This window comes from Myodes glareolus, chromosome 4 (assembly GCF_982192425.1).
Source record: "Myodes glareolus chromosome 4, mMyoGla1.1, whole genome shotgun sequence".
Lineage (NCBI taxonomy): Eukaryota > Metazoa > Chordata > Mammalia > Rodentia > Cricetidae > Myodes > Myodes glareolus.
The window spans coordinates 29,552,214-29,576,672 of NC_142029.1; the positions used below are offsets into that span (position 1 = coordinate 29,552,214).

General features: G+C 40.3%; 1 protein-coding gene across 11 annotated transcripts in view; it reads left to right on the plus strand.

The window, feature by feature from the left end:
• Window positions 1-409: 409 nt before the first annotated feature.
• Sltm (SAFB like transcription modulator) overlaps window positions 410-24,459 on the plus strand; it is a 54,781-nt gene continuing 30,731 nt past the window's right edge. For 3 of the 11 annotated variants that reach the window (XM_085689311.2, XM_085689313.2, XM_085689315.2), the window contains exons 1-5: window positions 8,785-9,026; window positions 9,870-9,957; window positions 20,770-20,834; window positions 23,118-23,315; window positions 24,130-24,177. In XM_085689311.2, coding sequence (XP_085545437.1) covers window positions 8,865-9,026; window positions 9,870-9,957; window positions 20,770-20,834; window positions 23,118-23,315; window positions 24,130-24,177 — 561 coding nt within the window. In that variant the 5' untranslated portion in view covers window positions 8,785-8,864. Of the gene's footprint in view, window positions 551-8,177; window positions 9,027-9,869; window positions 9,958-20,769; window positions 20,835-23,117; window positions 23,316-24,129; window positions 24,178-24,459 lie in introns of those variants that run through there. The other 8 variants (XM_085689310.2, XM_087905357.1, XM_087905358.1 and 5 more) reach the window with 5 other exon arrangements.

Sequence of the window (24,459 nt, forward strand, 5' to 3'; positions counted from 1 at the left end):
GTTTTTTGTGAAGCAATCACAACGGAATTTTGGTTTGTTTTGAGATATAAGGTGACTCTGGGGTTAAGAGTACCGTTAACTCTTACAGAGGACCTGGGTTTGAGTCCCAGCATCCACATGGGGGCTCATGACCTTTGGTAGGTCCAGTTGCAGGTGATCTATCACTCTTCTTCTGGCCACTAAGAAAAGTGCTTGTGCGTGGTATACAGACAGACATACAAACAAGCAAAACACTCATATGCATAACATAAAAAATAAGTATTTTGAAAAAATCAAGTTCAAGGGCCTGTTTTGCTTTTCTTTATTTTGTCCCATTGGTCCATTTCCAGTACTCTGGTCATACCACACTCTACAATAATCTTGATATACATTGAACAAGTGCTGACCGCCATTTTCCTCCTTTAAACAGTGTTGCTAGCATGAGTGAGGACCGAGCGTGACCAAGAGCAAGAGAGAGCGACAGCAAGAGTGAGAGAGATCAATTATTCTTAGACTTTGCCTCCCATATAAAATCCAAATGAATCCCTCCCATCATCCTACAAACAAAGAGGTTAGTATTTTGATTGGAATTATACTGAGTAAATAAATTTAGAATGAACTGATACCTTTACGATACTGAATGTTTTACATCTGTGAACTGGATGTCTCTCCCTTTATTTCGGCCTGCCTTAATTCTCCTAATATTGTTTCAGTTTTCCATATAATGACTCCCACAAGTTAGTCTTGGTACAAGACACTTGGTGTTCTTGCTATTGTAAATGAATTTTTTTTGTGTGTGTTTAGAGATCTCAAACCAGATGTGTGATTGAATATTGGTAATTTTAAATAGTAAATTTGGGTTTTGTTTTGCCTGTTTTTTTTTTTTTAATACAGGGTCTTGCTCTGTAGCCCAAGCTGGCCTGAAACTCATTATCATTGCTCCTTGGCTTTCTGAGTTTTGGAGTACAGGAATGCACTGCTACACCCAGAGCTTTTGTTTTTCCCCCAATTTTATTTTGTAAAAAGATGATGCAATTGGTTATTGTTGTTATTATTATTATTTTTGGTTTTTTAAGACAGGGTTTCTCTGTAGCTTTGGAGCCTGTCCTGGAACTAGCTCTTGTAGACCAGACTGGCCTTGAACTCACAGAGATCTGCCTGCCTCTGCCTCCCAAGTGCTGATACATGCCACCACTGTCTGGCTAACAATTGGTTACTCTATATTGATACTGTGTCCAGAAACTTTGCCAAAACATCCCCAAATCCGAACAACTTTTATAGATAACGTCACCTAGATAGAGGCTTGTGTATATACTATTATGGCCCTACCCTCAGCTCACCCTGCCCAATGACTGCTTTGCCATGAAGTTACCATGTTTTACCTGGATGCACAGGCCTGTTGACCCTCTATATAGCTCTCCTTCCTGTGTCTTTTTCTTTTTATAAGGCTTTATTTTTTATTTCTAACTAATTAGTTAATTTTGGTTTTTCAAGACAGTGTTTCTCTACATACCCTGGAACTTACTCTGTGTAGCTCACAATGATCTTAAACTCATAGATCCACCTGTCTCTGCCTCTGCCTCCTCCTGAGTGCTGGGATTAAAAGCGTGCACCACTATGCCCAGCTTCCTTTCTATATTTTAATGATCATTTCTTCTCTGCCTGTCGGGCAATGATTTTAACCCAGATTAACTACCATATTAATTTCCTAGATACCACCCTCATCTTTGCAAATACTTCCTTTACTAAGCCTTTCTTAAGTGATTCAGTTTGACTTTGCAATCTCTTTCCTGCCAGAATATTAATACTCCTTCATGTTTTCTACCCTTTCTCTTTCCATAATCCGTGCCAGTGTGTTTTGTTGTTTGATTCGCAGCACTGAGGCTCAAACCCTGGGCCTCACATATGCTAGTCAAATACTACACTGAGTTACTTCCCATCCCTTTTGCAGTTCATTCTTTGTCCCAACCACTCAGTAATGAAGGTTGAGTCTAGGGCCTCATCTATGATAGACAGGTGCCTTACTACTCACTAAGTTATCCGACCTGGCCTTGAACTCTAGAGTCCAGGCAGGCCTCCAACTTCTGATCCTCATGCTTTAACTTCTCAAGTGTGTAGGATTACAGGTCTGGGCCAGCTCATTATTCCTTCTTGGTAATTTATTCTTGCCATTCAGATTCCAGATAACCAGACCTCTTCATTTGTGTTTTTCTACTGAAAAACTTGCTCATCAATTTCCTAGTTTTATTTATATCATTGCCTGGTTCTAGAATTCCCCCTTTTGGCTCAAATTTGTAGTAACACTCGTAACTTCAAGTTCCTTGACTCCCCTCTCCCCCTGGGATTGGGTCTTACTATGTACATCAGCTGTCCTTAGACTCACAGAGATCTGCTGCGGATTAAAGGCATGCACCACCATATCCTGCTTTTCTGTGGCTTTTGCATTTTGGTTGCTTGCCTCTTCACTATCTGATCATTCTATGTGCAGAGCCAATAGTTTGTTCTGCTGTTTGTCATTTAATCTACTTTCTAGTCATAGGATCTTGCCTCTCTGTGATATGACTGATGCTAGACATTATAATTTCTAGTATTTGTAGAAATATTTGTGAACAAAGTTAAAGGTTTATATCTTAATGTAAAGATAATTTACATTTGCTCTACCCAAGTAGTGGTGGCACTAATACTACAAATGACATGGGTACTGGACACACAATGTGGCACTAATATTACAAATGACATGAATACTTGGGATACAATGTGGCACTAATACCACAAATGACATGGGTACTGGGGACACAATGTGGCACTAATACCACAAACGACATGGGTATTGGAGACATAATGTGGCACTAATACCACAAACAACATGGGTACTTGGGATACAATGTGGCAGTAATAATACAAATGACATGGGTACTGGGGACATGATGTTGTTTCTAACATGATATGATGCATAGATGCAGTCTGTCTTAGGGTTTTTATTGCTGTGAACAGACACCATGACCATGACAACTCTTATAAGGGAAGCATTTACTTGGGGCTCACTTACAGTTTTGAGATTCAGTCCATTATCATCATGGAAGGGAGCATAGTAGCATAAAGGCAGACATGGTCCTGGAGATGTAGCTGAAGAATCCTACATCTTGCAGGCAACAGGAAATCAACTGAGATACTGGGCAGTATCCTGAGCATAGGAATCCTCAAAGGCCACCCTCACAGTGACACACTTCCTCCAACAAGGCCATACCTACTCCAACAAAGCCTCGCCTCCTAATAGTGCCACTCCCTGTGAGATTATGGGGGTCAATCACATTCAAACTACCACACAATCCTTGCAAGATTTCTTTGGTTGAAGTTCATCTTTGGTTCTAGAATGCTACACATTAGCATCTCAAAAGAAAACCTGGGATGGCCTCTTTTCCAGGATAGCCCTTACAGTTTTCCCCTTCACTTTATGTCCTTAAAAAACACTTAAGAATGATGTTCAGCTGTGCGGTGGTGGTACATGCTTTTAATACCAGCACTAGGGAGGAAGAGGTAGGCAGATCTCTGTTGAGTTTGAGGCCAACATGGTCTACAGAGTGAGCTCCAGGACAGACCCCAAAGATACAGAAAAACTGTGTCAAACAAACAAACAAACAGAATCAACATTAACAAATGCCTGTTTCTTTTTTTTTTAAACTTCAAAGAGTAGCTTCATCTCTTTAGATTTTAGTCTCAGTCTCTTTCTGTGCTTGGTAAGTATATCACCTGACACTCAGTAACATCTTTGGGCCTTAAATATAGCTGAGGGAACATATTGTGTATCTGCCTCCTCTGTCATTACCAGAAGTTACACGCTTTTCATTAGGATAATGATACAATACTGCATTGCTGCCAGGCCATGGTGGCACACACCTTTAATCCCAGCACTTGGGAGGCAGAGACAGGCAGATCTGTGAGTTCGAGGCCAGTGTGGTCTACAAGAGCAAGTTCCAGGACAGGCTCCAAAGCTACAGAGAAACCCTGTCTCGAAAAACCAAAAAGAAAAAAGAATACTGCATTGCTGCCAGCAGGAAGTAGCTGGTCAAGTAAAGACACTTCAAGACAAACAGGGAAGACTTAGCCTATCTGACGGTAGGAGTCAGGAGCAACTATGTACAAGAAGGTGAAAAGAAGTCTCAGAAGTGAGCAGTATAAGTTGGAATTTTGGAACTTAGATTTTTTTGAGGGGGGGTTTCTTTGTTTTGTTTTTTGTTTTATTTTGTTTACAGTGTTCTTGTTCTGTCTGCTTGTATGTCTGCAGGCCGGAAGAGGGCACCAGATTTCATTACAGATGGTTGTGAGCCACCACGTGGTTGCTGGGAATTGAACTCAGGACCTCTGGAAGAACAATCAGTGCTCTTAACCTCTGAGCCATTTCTCCAGCTCCCTAGATTTTGTTTTTTTGAGACAGGGTTTCTCTGTGTAACAGCTCTGGCTGTCCTGGAACTAGCGCAGCAGACCAGGCTGACCTTGAACTCACAGAGATCTGCCTGCCTCTGCCTCCTAAATACTGGGATTAAAGGAGTGAGCCACCAGTGCCTGGAAGAATTTAGAATTTTTAAAAGGCAACATATTTGGAATCATTCGTGATTTTTAAAAAAAAGATTTACTTATTATGTACACAGTGTTCTGCCTGCATACCTGCATGACAGAAGAGGGCACAAGATCTCATTACAGATGGTTGTGTGTCACTTTGTGGTTGCTGGGAATTGAACTCAGGACCTCTGGAAGACCAGCTAGTTCTCTTAACTGTCTGAGCCATCTCTCCAGCCCACATTTTAATCTGTGCTTTTCTTCTTCTTCTTTTTTTTTTTTTTTTTTTTTTTTGGTTTTTCGAGACAGGGTTTCTCTGTGTTAACAACCCTCGCTGTCCTGGAACTCACTTTTGTAGATCAGGCTGTCCTCAAACTCACAATCTGCTTGCCTGTGCCTCCCAAGTTTAGTCTGTGCCCCCTCATTTTTTTTTTCCTGAGAGGCAATCTCCCTATTTCAGGCTGACCCTGAACTTCCAACCATCTACAGGTGTGCACTACTATGCCTGACTTATCGACACAGTTAACTTCTCTCTTCCATAAAACAACCATTCTATCAATTTCTTCCATAAAACAAACCATTTAATCCATTTCTCAGGGTTTTTTTTTAAAGAATATTACAGGCTTGCAGGGTGCTATGTTCATCTACTTCATTTCACTGGCTGCAGCTGTAATTGCACGTCTTTTTTCTGATCGATTGATGTTTTGCTTTGATATATGAATGTTAAATTTCATGTGGACAGAACAGTTGCTGTTTAAGTCTTCAGTATTCATGAGAGTACATGTTAAGAGTCCATACCATATAAGCAAGGCAGATATGGTATTATTGTCTTCTCAGAGCCAGATCTGCCTTTAAGATAGTAAATACTATATTCTGAACATAGATTTGTTAACTGGTAAGCTTTTATGAAAACATACATGTTAAAGGCTCAATAAACAAGTGACTTTATAGAAAAATGTATTGCAGTATCATCTTTCTATTATTTTATTATTATTGTGTGTATATGATGTGTGAATGTGGGCATTTTGTGCTATGGTACATGGTTGGAGGCCAGAAGATAGCCGACTCTTTCACCTTGACGTGGGTTCTGGAGCTGGAGCTCATCAGAATTCTGGAAATGGAAGGCATAGTGTTGGTGGCTTAAGCATTGCTACCTGGTGAGCCATTTTGTTCACCATTTTGCTTGTCATAGATTGTCAGTCTTTTTTTTTTTCTTTTTCTTTTGCCAAGCATGGTCCTCTGTGTAGCTTTGGAGGCTTGGAGGCTGTCCTGAAACTTACTCTATAGACCAAGCTAAACTTGAGCTCTGTCCTCAAATGCTAGGATAAAATATGTGCACTACTATTGCCCAGCTTGAATCATATTCTTTTAAAAAAAAATGTACTTTGGGCCTGGCATGGTGGTGCACACCTTTAACCCCAATACTCAGGAAGCAGAAGCAGGCAGATTTCTATGAGTTCTAGATCTACCTGGTCTACACAGAGAATTCCAGCTTAGTCAGAGCTACACACATAATGAGTTACTATCTAAACAAATTGTATGTATTATTATTGTGCCTTGAGTGCATGGGGGTGTCTGTGCCACGGAGCACTTGTGGAGGTCACAGAACAATTTTTTGGAGCCTCCTCTCTAATTCCACCTTTACAAGAGTTTTGGGGATGGAACTCAGGCCACCAGGCTTACTTAGCAAGTGTCATCTTGCTAGCCCTCAAACTTAATTTTTAAAAAGCTTGAACAGTATATAATGAACAACTTTACACACTTGCCTTCACTGGGGATCAAGTTTGGGGTTTCAGTTATGTTTGGCAAGCACTCTACCACTCAGCATCATCTCCAGCCACCACAGTTCTTTGCTTTTCATCTAACTAATGAAAACTTTGCCATACTTATTACCCCTGTTAACATCTTACTACAAGCTGGGTGGTGGCGGCGTATGCCTTTAATCCCAGCACTTGGGAGGTGGAGGCAGGTGAATCTCTGTGAGTTCATGCCCTGTCTGGTCTACAGAACGAGTTCCAGGACAGGCCCCAAAGCTACAGAGAAAACATGTCTCAAAAAACCAAACCAAACCAAACCAAACCAAAACCAAAATAAATAAAATTAAAAAAAGCCCCAAATCATCTTACTACATTTACCTTTGTGATTTTTTGCTAACATAATGTCCTTTCTCCAATTATTTGCAAATAAATTGCAGACAGAATGACATTATTTACTTCTACTTGGACTTCCTACAAAATCCTATCCTATTCCACGTGTTTAACATTGGTTCCAATTATCCCTTTACTATTGCTGCCTGCTTTGAGCCAGGACCCAAATACTAAGCACCCATCACGTTTGTTGTGCTCTGGTCATTTTTATATCACTTCTTTTATTTTCACCACTTTGTTCCTCCAAAAAGGTCAGAGTCGATACCTTACTGAGAACTGAAGATGATCTGTTATTTACTGCTTACCAGATTCATGGTAAGCACTCTCTGTATTTGGGAAAGTGAAATCTTTCTCAGATGAGAATTCAGAGATTTTCCTTTTAAGATTACTCTGTTATTAGAGGCCTTTTTCCCCCCGAAAAAGGATTGAATATATCATTAATTTGGAGTTAGTAATTAGATCCCTGGTTAAAGTGTCCACAGAAGATGATCTGGAAGAGGGAGAACAAAGATAGAATAAGATCTAAGGTTTGCTGCAAACATGGACAATAGGTGTTGGCCCTAAGTTAACATCTCAATTTATTGTGAAGGGATGGGGTGGGGTGCAATTGGTCTGGAGGATTAAGAACCTTTGAATTCTAAATTTTTTTGAGTGTGAAACTCATTTGTAGTAGAATACAGTTGAACCAAGAATCAGGAGGTTTGGATACTAGCACAGCTCTGCCACATACAAGTCAGGCAAACTTTTGTTAAGTCATTTTATCTTTTTTAGCATATGGGAGATTTACCACACAGAGTGGAGGAGGATCACAGGGGTTGTTATATCTGAGAGTTCCTTAGCAGCCACAAAGAAAGCTGGGCGGTGGTGGCACATGTCTTTAATCCCAGCACTCAGGAGGCAAACTGATGTGAGTTCCAGGCTAACCTGAGCTACAAAGTGAGTTCCAGGACAGCCGGTCTACACAGACAAACCTTGAATCAAACAAAACAAAACCTTAAAGAAATGCTGAACTGTCCGGTATGATTTTATAACATCCAATTTTCCTCCATTTGCGCTAACTGCATCAGAAAAGACAACCCAATGTGAGTCACACCTCATCAATTTACGTTTTAAAAGCAGGAAATTGGAGAAAGGGGTAAAAACAAGTACGCAAACAAAACCCACCAGTAAATGTTAGTCCAGTTCCTTGTGTATCCTACTTAACTTCATCGAACTTTTAAGTTTACTCCATGTTTATGTTGTGATGATTATTAATACTGACTAAAATTACGAAGAGATACTATTACGGGGCTGGTTCTTCATAAAGAAGCCCTGTCCTTGACATCTCAAAAGCTGGGGGCGCAACACAGTACACACGGCATAGGATTGAGGAAACAATTTATGAGTTAATCTCCTTTTGTGAACAATTTCATTGAGCCGCCAGGCCCACCGAGGAGGATGGGCTAACAGGTCAACACGGAGAGGACGTTTTTCTGGTGGTTTTCAGGTAAAAAGGGACAGGCCTAGAACGAGCTAAGCTTCAGGGTGGACACAGTTCCCTGGGAGAGCCAGCGAGCCGGGTCCTACAGGTCGCCTGGGCTCACAGCCTCAGGAGGTTTCTCTGGGCGTTCGGGGGCGGAACCCGCCGACCCAGGTTCACGGTGTACCCCGACCACCTTTCCGCGACGATTCCGTACTTCTTCCGGGGAGGCTTGGCGTGCGCACACGCCCCCTTGGCTTCGGTGGAGAGATTCGCCTACTTTCTGTACTATGGGGTGCTTCTCACGCGGCGGTGGCTCCAGAGTCGAGACTCAACGAGAAGATGGCTAATGGAGAAGTGGGGACCGCGGGGCCAAGGGCAGCTACGCGGACGGACACGCGGGACAGTCTGGGACCACGCCAAGGGCAGCGCCGGTAGTCGTTCAGAGCTCCGCCCCCACCATGCTTGCTCAGTGCGCACGCGCACTCGTCATCCGGGTGCTGCTGCAGGTTGCGCTGAGGCTGCGGGCCGGGGGGCGTGGTCCCCGCGGGGGCGTGGCCAGCGGCTCATTGTGCGCAGCGTAGCGCGGCGCCGCTGGCCGCCCGGGCCCGGGTTGGAAGTTGGTGCTGCCGCGGCCACCGCCTCCACCGTCGCTGCCTCCTCCTCCGCCGCCGCCGCCCTGCAGCCCACTCGCTGCCTCGGCAGCGCGCTGCTCTCCCAAAATGGCTGCCGCTGCCGGGGCCGTGGCAGCCTCGGCCGCCTCGGGGCAGGCGGAAGGGAAGAAGATCACCGAGCTGCGGGTCATCGACCTCAGGTCCGAGCTGAAGCGCCGCAACTTGGACATCAACGGGGTCAAGACGGTGCTGGTCTCCCGGCTGAAGCAGGTGAGGCCCGGGCGCGCAGCTTAGGCCTCGCCGCTTGGTTACTGCGCTTCCGCGGTCGGGGCGGACCGGGCGGCGCCTGTGCGTGCCGGGCGCGCGAGGCCCGAGCCTCCGCAACAAGCCCGGCCTTCCAGCAGCCTCGCGAGCTGCCGCTGGTCGCGCCCCCTGTCTCCCCCGGGACGTCCTCTCGGTCGGCGCCGCGGCCTGCCGAGGGCGGTGCTGCAGACCCGGGCGGTGCCGGGTATCGGTGCTTACTTAGCGCGTGCATCGCTCGGTCTCCGAGGCAATGGTTAGTTTGCTGACTTGACCGAAGTTACCGTTTAATTGTGCCCAACCGTTTCTTTACCCCCTGTTCGGAGAAATCGGTAGTGGGAGTTGATGGGTAAATGAGAAGGAAGGTTTATCTTCTTCCCCCGGGCTTTTAGTTGATTTATTTTTAATTTTTAATTTCTGATTGCATCAGCGTAATCATCTATGTTCTCAGCCCTGCTAAGCTTTAGGTTTATTCACGTGAAGCTGAGGAACAAGTGTACGCAATACACGTTAGGAAAACTCTTCTTTACTTGAGTAGCTACAAACTTTTCTATAATATATTTAGATTCTTGTTCCGTATATGTGACATATAACTATCGACTCGTTCGAATTTCAAGTTTCATGACATTTTGATACTTAATGACATACCCCCTCCCTGTGTACTGTAATAACTCGTTTGTGAAGTCGGTTTGTAAAATTAACTGGCAATTCTAATGTCTTGAGGCTTGAGGTTTGCTAATATATTTTCATTAAGTTTTTATAAAGTAAGTTTAGATAGTTTGTGTAGCATATTAACCTCTCTTTCTAATGTAGGCTATTGAAGAGGAAGGAGGCGATCCAGATAATATTGAATTAACTGTTTCAACTGATACTCCAAACAAGAAACCAACCAAAGGCAAAGGTTGTTACGAGTTCTGAACATATTTTAAACTATATTTTGGTTATATAACTTGGCTCTGCTCTTGTACCACTTGCCCTGTTTATATAGTGCTACTCTTTGCTATTTCCCCCTGGCACTCTGCCTTCTTGGGTCAAGGAAGAAAAGTTACCAGGCTCCCAGTCCTTGTAGCCTTTTAGATTGGGCTGAAGTTGATTAGAAAGTGAGAAAGCTCTTTATTGATTCTGGAGAAAGTCCAAAGTTATGTTACATACCGAGCCTTCATAGTAGGATGTATTGAAGAATAAAATACCATTTGATCCATGTCTACCTTGCCCCACAATTGGCAGAGTTTTGATGAAATTCCTACCAGACCTTTCCTTGGCTCTTTGCTGTTCTTTCTAGTGTGTTAAAGTTCTGTGACCTTTGTGTTTAGTGTTTTAGTTGACATACTGGTTATTTTGCATTTATTCCATTATGTAGTCTAATAATTTCCAGTGAAATTCAAAAGACCTCATCAGTCATACTCATAAAGGCAAAAAACTCCATAATTAATTAGCTTTTAAAGAAGTTTTAAGCTATGGGGATACTAAAGGTTTTTAATGTTGTAACTTTTAAATTAGGTTAGGTGTATTTCCAAGGGAGGAATGATTTGGTGTGAATAGCTTTAAGTAGTTTTCAAATGAATGTCTTGATAACAAATGGTAATTAGGTATTTTTAAAAGCATCCAGTTAGTGTAATCTTATTTGAATAATTACAAATCCCCCCCCCACACACACTTATGAAGAATTGTGGCAGAGGGTAGACAAGCAGTTGTCTGATGCTGGGACACTCTAGTTTCTAGGTAGAGTAAGTGCTGGACTTCTGTGACACTTTGTTACTGTACCATAACTTTCTTCACTGCTGTACCTGAACTATCTATATAGGATTGTAATGAGAGTAAGATGATTGAATAGGCCGGGCAGTTTCAGCAGTGCACTTAGCACTTGGGGAGGCAGAGGCAGTGGATCTCTGGGTTTGAGGCCAGCCTGTTATACAGAGTGAGTTCCAGGACAGCCAGGGCTACATAGAGAAATCCTGTCTGGAAAAGCCAACCAGCCAACCAACCAACCAGCCAACCAAAGATGATTGAATAGATTAATTTTAATAGAAGGGAATCTTCAGTTTTGACCTTAAGCACTGTATCTCAGCACCTGGTCAGCATACTAATTGAGATTTCTTGATTCAAGAGTTCCCTGGGTGTGCTGATAGAAATTAAAAAGGGAGAAGAAGCATTTCCTGGGTCGGTAGTAATGACAACATGGTGATAGAAGTTTAGAAGATTAACAAAGTTGCCTTGAAGATCTGTGCCTTTTAAACATTTGTATCACCTTGGAAACTGCTGGTGAAGCAAATGTTTCATAACAGGAAAGAAATATAGGAATGAACATGTTTTGTATAGGTTTCTGATTCACGTCTTTTATCTGGTGTATTGTGATAGCTGAAAAGCCATATGTTAATCATAGTCTCAAGTTAACCTAATGATTTTAACTTCGTTATGCCATGCTTTTGTTGTTTGATTTTGAAATTTTTATTCTTTATATTTGTAGTTCTTGGCCTATACATACATATATCTTAAAAGAATGTGTGCTCAATCCAGGGGTAAATCTCAGTGGACTAGCCCATGGGTTCAGTCCCTATCACTCCCCCACCTAAAATATGTTAAATGATTACTCTCAGACAGGTTAGAGGGAAAGGAGTCTATAGTCTTACATATAGGATGTTTAAAAAACACAGTTACAAGGACAAAAGTCTGTGGTATTGATTATGTTCTAGTGGATTCTGGTATTTGTAATAACATGTAGCTAATATCAAGCAGTTTGTATCCTGAATTAGTTCTCAGTTTCTTTACAGTCTCTTTCCGGGGAACGTTTTAATAAGTAACTTAGAGGAAAGCTTCTCCCATCGAGAGTTAGTATCATATTACTTGGGTGTGTGTTAAGAAAGCAGTTAAACAGGTGGTGCTAAGGTCTCCCTGCCTTGTTTCAGAGATATTGTGTCTGATTTTGTCTATATTTTCAACCTTCAAAATCACTTATAAACTTCAACAAATTATGTATTACCAAATCAATATAGCATTCAGAATTAAATATAATAATTTAATTGGCGTTTAAAATAATTTTTAGTGCATACAGGCTAAAAAGAAAAACGAAAACAACAACAACAAATCCCTCCCCAAAAACAAAACATAGAATTTCCCCCTCTAGGAGTAAGTGTAATTTGGAATTTTGGTTTGGCCAAGCATCTGATACCTAATATTTTTGTGAGAAAATAGAACAGATAATATTATGTGTTTATTCTATAAAACTTTCAAAAATTATCAACTAGGATAATGTAATGAGTAGCCACAGTGCACATTTTGAGTAGTTTAGTCCCAGTGGATGGTCGTTCTGCCCCGCTACTTACTTTAAATTTTAGCGTGTTGAATGTTACTTACTTTAAATTTTAGCATGTTGAATGTTAGTCACTAATAAAATTGTAGTGGAAGTGGACTTTGAGCGCAGGACTGTCACAGGTGTTTCTTGTGTGCCTGCTAGACTGAAAGATCCATAATGTGAGGATCGTTGAAGACCCAGGATGTAGTCTTTACACCTCTAACAGCCTGGGGCAAGTGATGTGTGCTCAGATGTTTGTTGAATAAGTTCTGAAGACTATTCTAGATGTAGTAATTTCCAAAGTATTTCTTGCTGCATGTTTCACTTACACGTTTGTGGGAAACTTTTACATCAGGCATTAATAGTCTATCAGGCTATCTCAGGAGCACAGTGGGTTCTTCTATTATCCTCACTGTGTGAAGTATGCTTTGAGAATGCACAGCTCACTGTAGTGTTCTTCTGTCCCTTGCTCGAATATCACCAAGTGTCAGGGCTCGTATGTTGTTTTCATTTCACATAGCCAGCCCATTTGTCTCATCCATTAAAACAATATTATCTATAAGGTACTATTGCACTTTTTTCAACTATGATATCAAATATGGCATATAGCTAGTTTATACCAATATAGGACTTTACTGCCAGGGTAGTCATCTTAAGTATTCTGTGTCAGAGGCTGGAGACTTAAGACTTATTTCCATTTTGTGAACTCATGTAAAATAAACTGTTGGTTGTGCATGGATTACAGACAGAAGTCATTATTAGTGTCGATGGCATGAGATTTTAATGGAAAGATTGAACAGCGGCTTACAGCTCATGTGGATTATTGATTTATTTAATCAGCCATTCTTCTGACAGAATGAAAGGACCTCAGTGTTTTACAGCTTCTGGAATTAACTGCAAATTCTAAGCTGCACAGCCTGAGTCGCTGTGTGTCAGCCCTTCTACTCTGGAATAGTAGTTTAGTGTTTTCCTGGTCATAAAGGTGAAGTGTTTTTCTTTTTTAAATTAGATAATTCAGAATAATGCAAAAAAAAAAAAAAAGCTCATTACCCTACCATCTTGAATTTGTCATTGTGTGTTTTTTTTAATTTTTAAAATTTTATTTTTATCAGCCAGTTTGTGGTGGCACATGCCTTTAGTCCTAGTATTTGGAGGCAGAGGCAGGTGAATCTCTGAGTTTGATGCCAACCTGGTACAGAGTGAGTTCCAGGCAAGGATGGGCTCACAAAGAAACCGTGTCTCAAAAAAACAAAAAAAAAGGAAAATTTTATTTTATCTATATAGTTTTTGCCTGCATGTTTGCATGTATATCGCATGGCATACTTGAGGAAGTCAGAAGATGATGCTGGATCCCTTGCAGCTTGGAATTTGGAGTTGTAGGTAGTTGTAAACCACTGTGTGGGTGCTGGGAATCAAGTTTAGGTCCTCCAGTAGAGCCACAAGTGCTTCCAGCATCTGAGCCATCACTCCTGGTCTATTTCTTCCTTTTTCAGCAATTTAAATAAATCTACATCGTATACTTATTCAGTGTGGAGAATCTGAAAACAGTCACTTTTTCCCCATATTTTTCTCACTCTGACCTCTTTAGTCAAGCCTATCATTCAAATAATATTCTATACTCTGCATTAAAGTCATTGGCATTTTCAAAATCAGGCACCAGGTTTTCACTCCTTTGAGGCTTAGTTTCCATGCTCTGGCAGGGCGTAGGTACCAGTCTTCTGGAAGCTTCCTGATGGTTCTCATGTGCAGCTGGGGCTGTGCTGCCTTTTCTGGGAGACTCTACTCGTCAGTTTTGTAGTTCCAGAAACCTTTCACGCTGCATTTGTTTGACTCTCACAGATGTGCTGAGATGTAAGCAGGACTTTCTCTATTCATGCACACATTACACATATATAATAGTTTTAACGTATTTTTAGATTTATTCCTTTTATGTGTGTTTTGCCTCTATGTCTGTGTACTACCTGTGTGCCTGGTGCACTTGGAGGCCAGAAGAGGCATCAGATCCCCAGGAACTGGAGTTACGGATAGCTGTGAGTCACCCCTAGGTCCTCTGCAAAGGTAGCCAGTGCTTGCTCTTAATCACTGAGCCATCTCTCCAGCCCTAGAACTGTTTTTAGTTGATAGGTGTAAACTTTAGCCTAACAGGAACTGGACTTTTACTACTTCTTTATTTTTACTTGTTTTACTTTTTATTTTTTTATTTTTACTTGTTTATTTTCTCAGTGCTAGGGTGTCAGCCCTGATCTAGAGCCTCACATGCTAGGCAAGTGCTCAGCTACTGGACTATATATACCCCTGGCCCTTTCACTATCCTTAAAAATCATGACTGTTTATTCTAATTATCTTTTTTTTTAGAGAAAGCATTTTTTTTAATTTAACTTTATTTTATGTGCATTGGTGTGACGGTATTAGAGCCCTTGGAAATGGAGTTACAGACAGCTGTAAGCTGTCATGTGAGTGCTGGGAATTGAGCCTGGATCCTCTGGAAGATCAGTCAGTTCACTTAATCGCTGAGCCATCTTTCTGGCCCTATACTAATTCTCTTTGGATGACAGATTTAAGGGACTTAAAAAATACATACTTTGGGTATTGATTTCATTACGATGAATCTGAATAACCTTTTATACACACACATGCACACACAGATCTATATACATAAATATATGTGTGTATATATTTTTTCCCTTGCTTTCCCCTGATTAGAAAAGAAAAAAAAACTCATTTATGCAACGACTGCTATATTTAAGACAGGGTACAAAGACTTTCAGAAATTTTATTCTATTAGTAAAGTGTTAGTTAATAGAAGCTAAATACAGCTGGGTGTGATGGTATACACCTGTAATCCTAGCACTTGGAAGGCAGGCAGGAGTTTTAATTTTGAGGCCAGCCTGGCCTATATAGGGAAACTTTATCTCAAGAATAAAGTAAAATAAAGCAGCAGTAGCTAAAATACATGCCAACAGTTACCACAGGAATGATTTTTGGTAAAAATATTCTAGCCTGGGGCTGGCAAAATGGCTCAGTGATAAGAGGTGCCTGCCACTGCACAGCTTGAGTTTGATCCCTTAGGACCCATATGGTGGAAGGAGAAACTGACTCCTGCAGGCTGTTCTCTGTACATACACCAGCGCATGTGCCCATGCACATACCAGACACACAAAAGACAGCATAGGGAAAAGATTATTCTAGGCTGCTGCATGCCTTTGGGGGGAGGTTTTGCCTAGAAACATCAACGGTCAATCGGAAGCCATATCCTTTCCAACAGACATTTGGTAACTAATCTTCTTTCCCATCCTGAGAGTGGGGACTAGACCCCAGGGCTTTATGTCTGCTAGGCAAGAGCCACCACCACACTTTACAACTCAGCCCTTATCTGTATTTCATAGCAACATCTTATGTTTAAGGATAAAGTTACTTGGAAAAATTACTTTAAAATCAACTTATTAAGTGGATTTTGTTTTGTAACTACTTCTAAACTTAAGGAAGATTGTAAATCTTACAAATCTTATCTCAAGAATAAGGACCAATTTATCTTTGGAGAAGAAAAATCAGTTTGTAACCTAAAACTTTTTTTTTTTTTTTGTTTTTCGAGACAGGGTTTCTCTGTACTTTGGATCCTGTCCTGGAACTAGCTCTTGTAGACCAGGCTGGCCTCGAACTCACAGAGATTTGCCTACTCTGCCTCCCAAGTGCTGGGATTAAAGGCGTGCGCCACCACCACCCAGCAACCTAAAACCTTTTATGTATGATTTCTGAAATGTGTGTGTTCTGAAAGCTTAAAAAATTTGGTAAAAATGAGCTATTCCTGTTTGGTGTAACCTTTCATACTATTCATATATTTCTCTAAATATTTCTTTCCTTTTTTTTATTTTTTGCTTTTTGTTTTTTGAGGCAGTTTCTCTACTGGCCTTGAATTCAGGTGTCTGCCTGTCTCTACCTCCTAGGTTGCTAGGATTAAAGACGTGTGCCACCATACCCGGCATTTCTGATGATTGTAAGGGAATTGAATTTAGGAAGTGGAACATAGAATGCCCACTGTTGCAAAGTCTGTACGTTTGCGGTTTTCAGACATTAACTGGCCTCAAGATTTCATTAACAAGTTCAGTGGGGCTGGAGAGATGGCTCAGTGTTTGTGACCACTGACTGCTCTTCCAAAGGACCCAGGTTCAAGTCCTAGCACCCACGTGGCAGCTCACAACTGTCTATAACTCCTGTTCCAGGGTGTCTGGCATCCTTACACAGGCATACATGCAGTGTATGTACATAATTTATGAACACCATTGTACATAAAATACAAATAAATTTTAAAAAAAACTGTTGACCTATACACTGTCATTCACAGACATGTTTCTAGTTTCCCAACTTTTGGTTTGTGTGATTTTTGCTTAAATAGCATTTTGGTGAATGTTATATGTGTCAAAATAGTTACCTTTTCTACTATAACTTAAGATGTGATGTGTTAATTTTGCTTTAATTTTCTATTTCGATTTTTTTTCCAGACATTGTTTACTAGCCAACTTTTCCAGTTTTGTTTCACAGAACATTAAAAATAATGTGCAATCTTCATTGCCTTGAGTCAGCCTTCATCCTGGTCATGCTGCTTTCCTTTGGGCCAGTTTGCCTTTCTGTGGCACATGCTCGATTCCCTGCAGGACAAAGGAGGTGAAGTTGCCTGTCTGTAGGACCTTTACATAGCACAGGGTTAAGAGGAGCAGACAGAAATGATTACCCCTAAATAAAGTGTGCTAAGTGTAGTGTTATTGAAATGGGGTTTTTGTTGAAATCCTTGCACATCTGTGACTGCTCGAGAAGCCGGAGAACTCCTGATACAATTCATAGCATCAGTTAAAGTTACCACGGCCTTGTTGACAGGATGAGGCTGCATATAACTTTGTGACTGCCATGTCACCTCTTAATTTTGTCCCAGTTGGACTTAGCAGAAGTCTAGACCTTGGGCCTACTAGTGTTCAACATAGTACTTAGTCTATTATGACCAGCCAGGAGGTGCAGGACAATGAACACCTGCTGGCTCTAGTGCCAAACTGGGCTCCCTGCTGTATGGTGCACATGGTGACTTATGCAGGCTAGTTATATATGTGAGTAGAGGTAGTAACTTCTTTTCAAAGAGGAAGCAGTTGCAGAATAGTTTTTCTTTTTCTTTTTTTGCAATATAGTTTCAAACTCAGCATTAGTTAAATAAACCCAGAGTTTTAGATTATGAAAGTGATCAAAAGCTAGTGTGAGTTTTAAGTTTTCTCGAATACTCTGTACTGCAGTCTCACCACTGTGTTGCCCAATTTCATCCTTGTGGTTTTAAAGTTTATAAGGAAATGGTAACTATGTAGTGCTTTCGTGTAACATGACATCTGGAAATAGCATAGAACAACAGTAAGACATTTCTGTATACCCTCCTATGCCTCTTGTCTATGTGTCCTGGGGCAAATTACTTAACTGTTGAGAATTACACAGTTTACAGTTGTGGTGGTGGTGGGTGGCGCGTTTGAGACAGGGTTTCTCTGTGTTGCCTGGCTGTCCTAGAACTTACTCTGTTGACTAAGCTGGTCTCCTACTCAGAGATCTGTCTGCCTCTGCCTCCCAGGTTCTGGGATTAGAGGCTTGTGCCACCACCATTTACATTTTTAAAGATGGCACTTTGGAACCTTTATTTACAGCATAAGAAATAGTCGTTGAGCACCTGACTCATTTTAACTTCTCAAAGATCTGGCTTCCAGGAGTAGAATTGGGCTTGATTTAAATATACTATCTTTGTGATCTTTTCAACCTCAGTTTTCTAGTTTGTGGAATGAGTGCTTCAGAGTAGCTGGAGGGTGAATAGCTGAAGTATGTGACTGTATAGACTTGGAGAGTCTGGACAGCAGGAAGCCAGTGAGCAATAGCAGTGGCTGCTGGTAGTTTTTATTGAAGTGCATTTGAGCTTCCTCTAAGTTAACTAAAACAAATAGACTTCCCCTTGGAATGTGCCTGATGTGTAGCTTGTTATGATGCTATGTGGTGTCTGTAAATTGTGTGCATTAACCATTTCCTAGAATGGGGCCCTGTTAGTGGGTCAGAAAAGCCTCCCCCTGGAATTGAGGGGAGACTTTGCTGGTTTGGGGCATGCTGCTTGACCTCTGAGCACCTTATCTCTTTGTAAAATTGTGGAAAGCTGTCCTGTGTACCCAAGCATGCCTGTAAAAATAAGTCATATTTTTAAAAAGTGCTTTGCAAATTCTAAGACAGGTTTTAATTACAAAGTGAAACTTAGAATTTTTGAGGCGACTAAGGGAGTTCACCCTAAGCTTTGCCCTCTAGGTAACTTGGATGTGTATTTGTAAAGGGAGGGGCTTCAGGTTTTTGAAACTTTTTACCCCAAAATGTAGCATCCTTAAGTTAAAAAAAAAAATGTTTTTTACATTCTGTGTCTGAGTGTTTGCCTGCGTGTATATATAAGTGTACTGGTGTCTGGTACTGGTGCAGGCCAGAAGTGGGCATCCAATCTTGGAATTGGAGTTGCAGACTGTTGTGAGCTGTCACATGGGTGCTGAGACTAGAACCTGGGTCTTGTGTAAGAGCTGCGAGTGTTAGTAACAGTTGAGTCAGCTTGCTTGTCCTTAAATAGTTTTGCTATGACGTGTTCTTCTATAATAGAATAATCTAATGAGCTCACTTGCATCCAGTTTTCAGAAAAGCAATACCTTTGTTGTTTGTTTTCTTCCCAACAGACTGATAGGTTCTACTAAGGCCATAAAGTGGCTGCCTTTCAAGTCATTTCTTTATTTAAACTTCAAACTTCTCAAGGGCTTTTTTGATTGTTGTATAAAATACTAAAAAAGTAAAGTTTTGATAAAAAATGTTAATAATTGTAAATTTTAAAGTATATTATACATTTATGAGTTCCCTAGAATATAGGCACCAGTATTCTAAATAGGAAGTTCAAACCAACAGTGGTAGTTCATGCATCATAATCCCAGCACTAGAAGGCCAGTGCAAGGCCAACCTGAGCTACATAGTGAGTTCCAGGCTGTCTAGGGCTATAGAGTGAGACTCTGTCTTAACTCCTTCCTCTTTGAAAGTAATCTTTTAAAAACTATATGTATTCTCACTTGACTAAATGGGAAGCGTGTTCTCTCAGTCTTGCTTCTTAAGTTGTAGGACCAGTATTTTGTTTCCTGTTATTACTCATTCATTCATAGAGAGGGTTTTAAATTGGGAACATGTGAAAGAAAAGGGATGACTGGGTAGAGGATATGGGAAAACTAACATTTTAACATTTATCCTAGTAACTAGATTCTCTGGAGTCACTGAATCTAGGCAGCAACACTGTCAATACCTGATCCAGGCAAAAGGAAAATGCAGTTTAGTTTGCCTCAGAAGAAATGTCCATTTACATTTCAAAAGAAATGGGGGAAAAAGGTTAAAATTTAAATACGAAAGTTTCAATGGCTCTGATTTTCTAAAGACAACATTTATGGTGCATTACAGATTTTTAGGCAGTCGTTTTTTGGGGGGGAGCTTTATTGAAGAGACAAGAAACTTTTAGCATTGGCTGTGTGGAAAAAAAATTTTTTTTTCTTCCCAAAACTGCAGTAGCTCTCGTTAAATTCCACCAAATAGCATAGTTTTGGAAATGAGGGCTGAGCAGAGAAATCTTGTAGTCTGCCTGGATACTGGGGATAGTCTGCATCCGGAATTGAGTTCTCTTGCTTTGCTTCTGCTAAGTGTCATGCTGAGTGACCAGCACCTGTCCTCACGCTGAAGTGGTCAGGACTGCCTTACTGAGGTTTGTGGTAAAGAGCATCCAGCCAGGTACAACCACAGACTGTTTGCCCTCCATGGGGAGGTGTGAGGTCCTGGAAACAAGACTAGGCAGTTTGTATCAACTGGTGTGTTGTACAGGTTATGGGAAAGACTTGTGTCATGTAGCCTAGGTTAGCTTCAGACTTGAAGTAACTTGAGCTCTTAATCCACCGGCTTCCACCTTCCTAATTGGCAGGATTACACGTGTGACTAAGTGTGAAATTTTTATTTTAGATAAAGCTGTTTAAAAGGAGGATTGAGGATTTTATAGGTATTGAATCTTGAACTTTGCTATAGGATCTGGTTACATATATAGATTGTAAAATACTGTTTAAGGTGCTACTGCAGACAGAACTGAAGACAGTGTATGTGTATAAAGAAAATGTGCTGTTGGCATTAGGTGAGTTGAGGTGATGGGTCCTGATAGCATGCATGTCAGTGAGGTGGCATGGCTTTGGGAAAACTTTCTTGTTTGGGATAGCTGTGACAAGGTGATTTTTAAGTAGTTCCCATTTGTAGATGATTTTAGGTGTGGAGAGTGATACTGTAGAGTAAGTGTAGAATGTTCTATTTTTTTAAAAGTAATAAAATACTGGTTGTTAGCCCATTTTCCTTCTTTCGCAGGTAAAAAACAAGAAGCAGATGAGTTGAGTGGAGATGCTTCTGTGGAAGATGATACTTTTGTCAAGGTAAAGTTTAATCTCTAGGTTAAGATGTTTAATTTGTGTGATGAATTCATGGATTTTGACTTGAAAAATAGACATTGAAGTACATAAATTAAAGAGACTTAAATATTGGCAGCCCCATGATCTCTCATAACTGAGTTATACAAGAAATAACTGTAACCAACTGAGACATGGAGAAAAATCTAAGCTGGGTGTGGTGGTACTGCCTTTAATCCTAGCAGAGGTAGGCAGATCTCTCAGGCCAGCCTAGGCTACACAGACCCTTGACTTAAGAAATCAAACTAAACTAAAACAAAGGAGTATATTTGGGCCTTCAAATGGGAATCTGAGGCCTGTACGGACCTGGAGGACAGCTTGGGTAATAGGATGTTAGTGGGCCCAAGCTGCACTTGGGAAGGATGCTGATACTTTTTCAGTGTACTTACTGCATTAATTTTTATATACTACAGTATGTAGGACTTGATAATGTATACTTTAAAACTGGAGAGGGAAGTGTTACTGTCTAGTAAAGATCAAATTAAGGAATTTGTTATGCCCTTTAAAGATAAATATACCACATCTTTTTGAACCAAAAAATTTTCTGTGCCTCAAAACAGAAAATTAAATAGTAATTTTGATCGGGGCAGTGACAGTTCTATGTATTACAAGTATAGAGCAAGTTATTTTTAGTTAATAGTAGGGTATTTTGTTTCTTTGAGCAAAACGTAGTGTGCTGTTCATTGGTCTTTTTAAATTACACATATTTTTATTCTCACCTATTCTGTGTTAGTTCACATTGTCACAATTGTCTCTGGGTGTTTGTGTGTTGACTATGAGGTCAGCTCATGTGCCCAGCTCTGTGCCCTCTCTACTCCACACACATCACTCCACACAGAGATAGATGGATTTTATTGAGAACCCTGAAAGCAGATAGCTTTAGTAACTATTTGCTTGGGGAGCCACTAAACTTTGTGACTGCATTTCCATAATCAGCTTTTGTTTGAGCCCTTAAGAACTCCTTAGTTTTGGTATCCATTATTCTTGTGGTATGTTTTTTACTAGGTCTATTTCTTCGTTATTATTTTCTGTACTTCTTTACTAATGTGTGACTAAGCAAAATTATAAGCTGGAAACACTGAAACTTGTAAAAATGTGTTTAGTTTCCTCCTGTTGTAGTCTGTTAGTGTGAAATGCTGAGGGACTCAGGTTTCATTGAGGGGAGTATTGAGATGACGTCTGCTGGGAGGGGCGCTTCTGTGTCAGCCCTAAAGTGACCTGCTCTCTGGAAGAGCCAAAAAGATTTTGAGAAAACTCTGTGAATATACCTTTAGTTCTTAATATTTCGTTCTTCTCTTTGAAAGTATATATGATATATTTGATAAAATAGGTGAATTTCTTTTCTTGCTTCTAGAATTGGTAATTTTGGAATTTTTTTAGAATAGTAGTGGGTAAATGGCACCTACTGCCTAGATACTTGGACAGTATAGCAGTTGTTTTTGTGGGTAAGTGAAGTCTAGGTTTGCTTCAGAATGGTGTAGTTCCTCAGTGACTCCTCCCATCTTTTTGCTTCTTTGCTTCTGCACTGTTATCAGTTTCCACTGCTGCCTAGTCACACTGTGATGATAATAGTCACACCAGAGCCCAGTCTGCAGTCAGTGTGCACTGTAGAGCAGCCATGGTCTTTGCTGCCCTCCTTCCTTACTAGATATTTTTCCTTTTCTGAGTTCTACAAATGGCAAGTAAACTGGTTTTTCCTTTTTAGCCCAAACCAACTTCTTAAATCTTGCGTCCCCATTCTATTTAAATTGGCAGTGGGAGATTTTTAAAACAAATACTTTTAAATGAATAATATTCATACTTTTAAAGACTAGATCAATGTAGCAATTGGGAGTTCTCTATTATTAACTAGAAGTAAACTTCCTGTTTAAATATGTATATGACTTTCGGGGTCTTTGATGTTAAATCACACATGGAGAATGAAGAATCAGTTCATTTCTTAGAAGCTGTGTCTTCTGGACAGCTCTTAGACTGTGGCTTAGAAACTCTTAAATAATTGAGCTTAAATTATCTCTCTAGCAATTCAGCTTGTATTTCAGTGTGAAATTTGAGATTCAGTCATGGCTCATTGGTTGTGGTATTGACTACATGCTTAACAGTAATGTGACAGGTAAAAATGCTTAGACCTTCACTCTGGGAATATCATAAAGTCAAACCTGTCATGTGTAGAGTTGTCAATCTCTGAAAGTGTTTGGTGGGTAACCCACACCACTTGCCTCTAGTTGTACCAAATGTTTTTGCCATTAAAAGGACTGTGAATTGGAGAATCAAGAGACACATGAACAAGATGGAAATGACGAGCTAAAGGACTTGGAAGAATTTGGTGAAAATGAAGAAGACATTGTGCATTCCCAGGAGTTGCTTTCTGCAGAAGAGAACAAGAAAACTCATGAATTGATAGAGGCAGAAGCAATAGAAGATAGAGAAAAAGAGGACATCGAAAGTCAGGTCTTTAGCCAGTTTTTTTAAAACATGACACAGAGAAATTAAGATTTACTAGTAAAAAGTATTTTTTTTTTAGTTTGATTTGGAGGTCTCAGAATTTAAAAAGAAATTTATAAAATTTTCCAGAATCCTATCATCTAAGGCTTTTAAGTTTTTTGCTTATTTTACGTATATATTTACATAGTTATTACCATGCCAGAAATTGCTGTTGATTCTGTATTTTGCTTTTATATAACATGCCATAATGACTTTGTAATTAGGCTATTTTCTGTGTGTCTGATAGCCTCTTTACAACCTTGAATATTTAAGGTTGGGGTGGGGTTTCTATGTCACTAGGAACGAGTGTGCCTGTTTCACTCAGACCTTGTCAGTATTACTTGGTGGTCGGTCCCTCCACTCCTGTTTGCTGTTTCAGTGGGATAAAAAATTACATTTTTTCATTTATTATTAAGGTTAAGAAAATGAAAGTTGAAATATAAAACAATTTTCCAATTTTTCTTTTGAAACAGACCATTTATCCTGCTGTGAAGTATGTTAGGTCTTAGAAAAACCTTTGGCTTCTAAAGAATGAGGACTTCAGTATCCATAAGGCTCTTGCCTCCTACCTAGCCTAGTAAATGAGGGCTCGGGACATTCTAATCATGTAGTGACATGACTGATATGTTTGTGTTGTCATAAAGAGTATAGCCTGACTTCCTGGTTTGGTGCCCACAGTTATCAGAGTGTGAGGCAGATGCTAACCAGGTATGAGTGTCAAAGCATTCCCATTGTGCCCCGATGTCTTGTAAAGCAAAGCTGTTGTGTACCTTTTACTTAGGACATTGAAGCTCAAGAAGGTGAAGATGACACCTTTCTAACAGCCCAAGTAAGTTTGCATTAGTCTTGTGAGTATAATACTGTGGGTGGAAGGGCTTGGAAAAGCAATCTCATTTTTACTTTAATTTTTTAATTCATAAAACTGCTTTAAGTTTAATCCTGAGCTTTGAATGTGATGTGTATAAACTGTTGGCAGTTGAAGGTTAGGTACCAAAAAAGTGATGAGGACTGGAGGTTCCTGTAATTTTTAGAGTTAGAAAGTCCAACCTTTGTGTAAAATAGTAGAGATTTCTCAAAAAACAGACTTTTGAGAGGTGTATAATCTTGATTT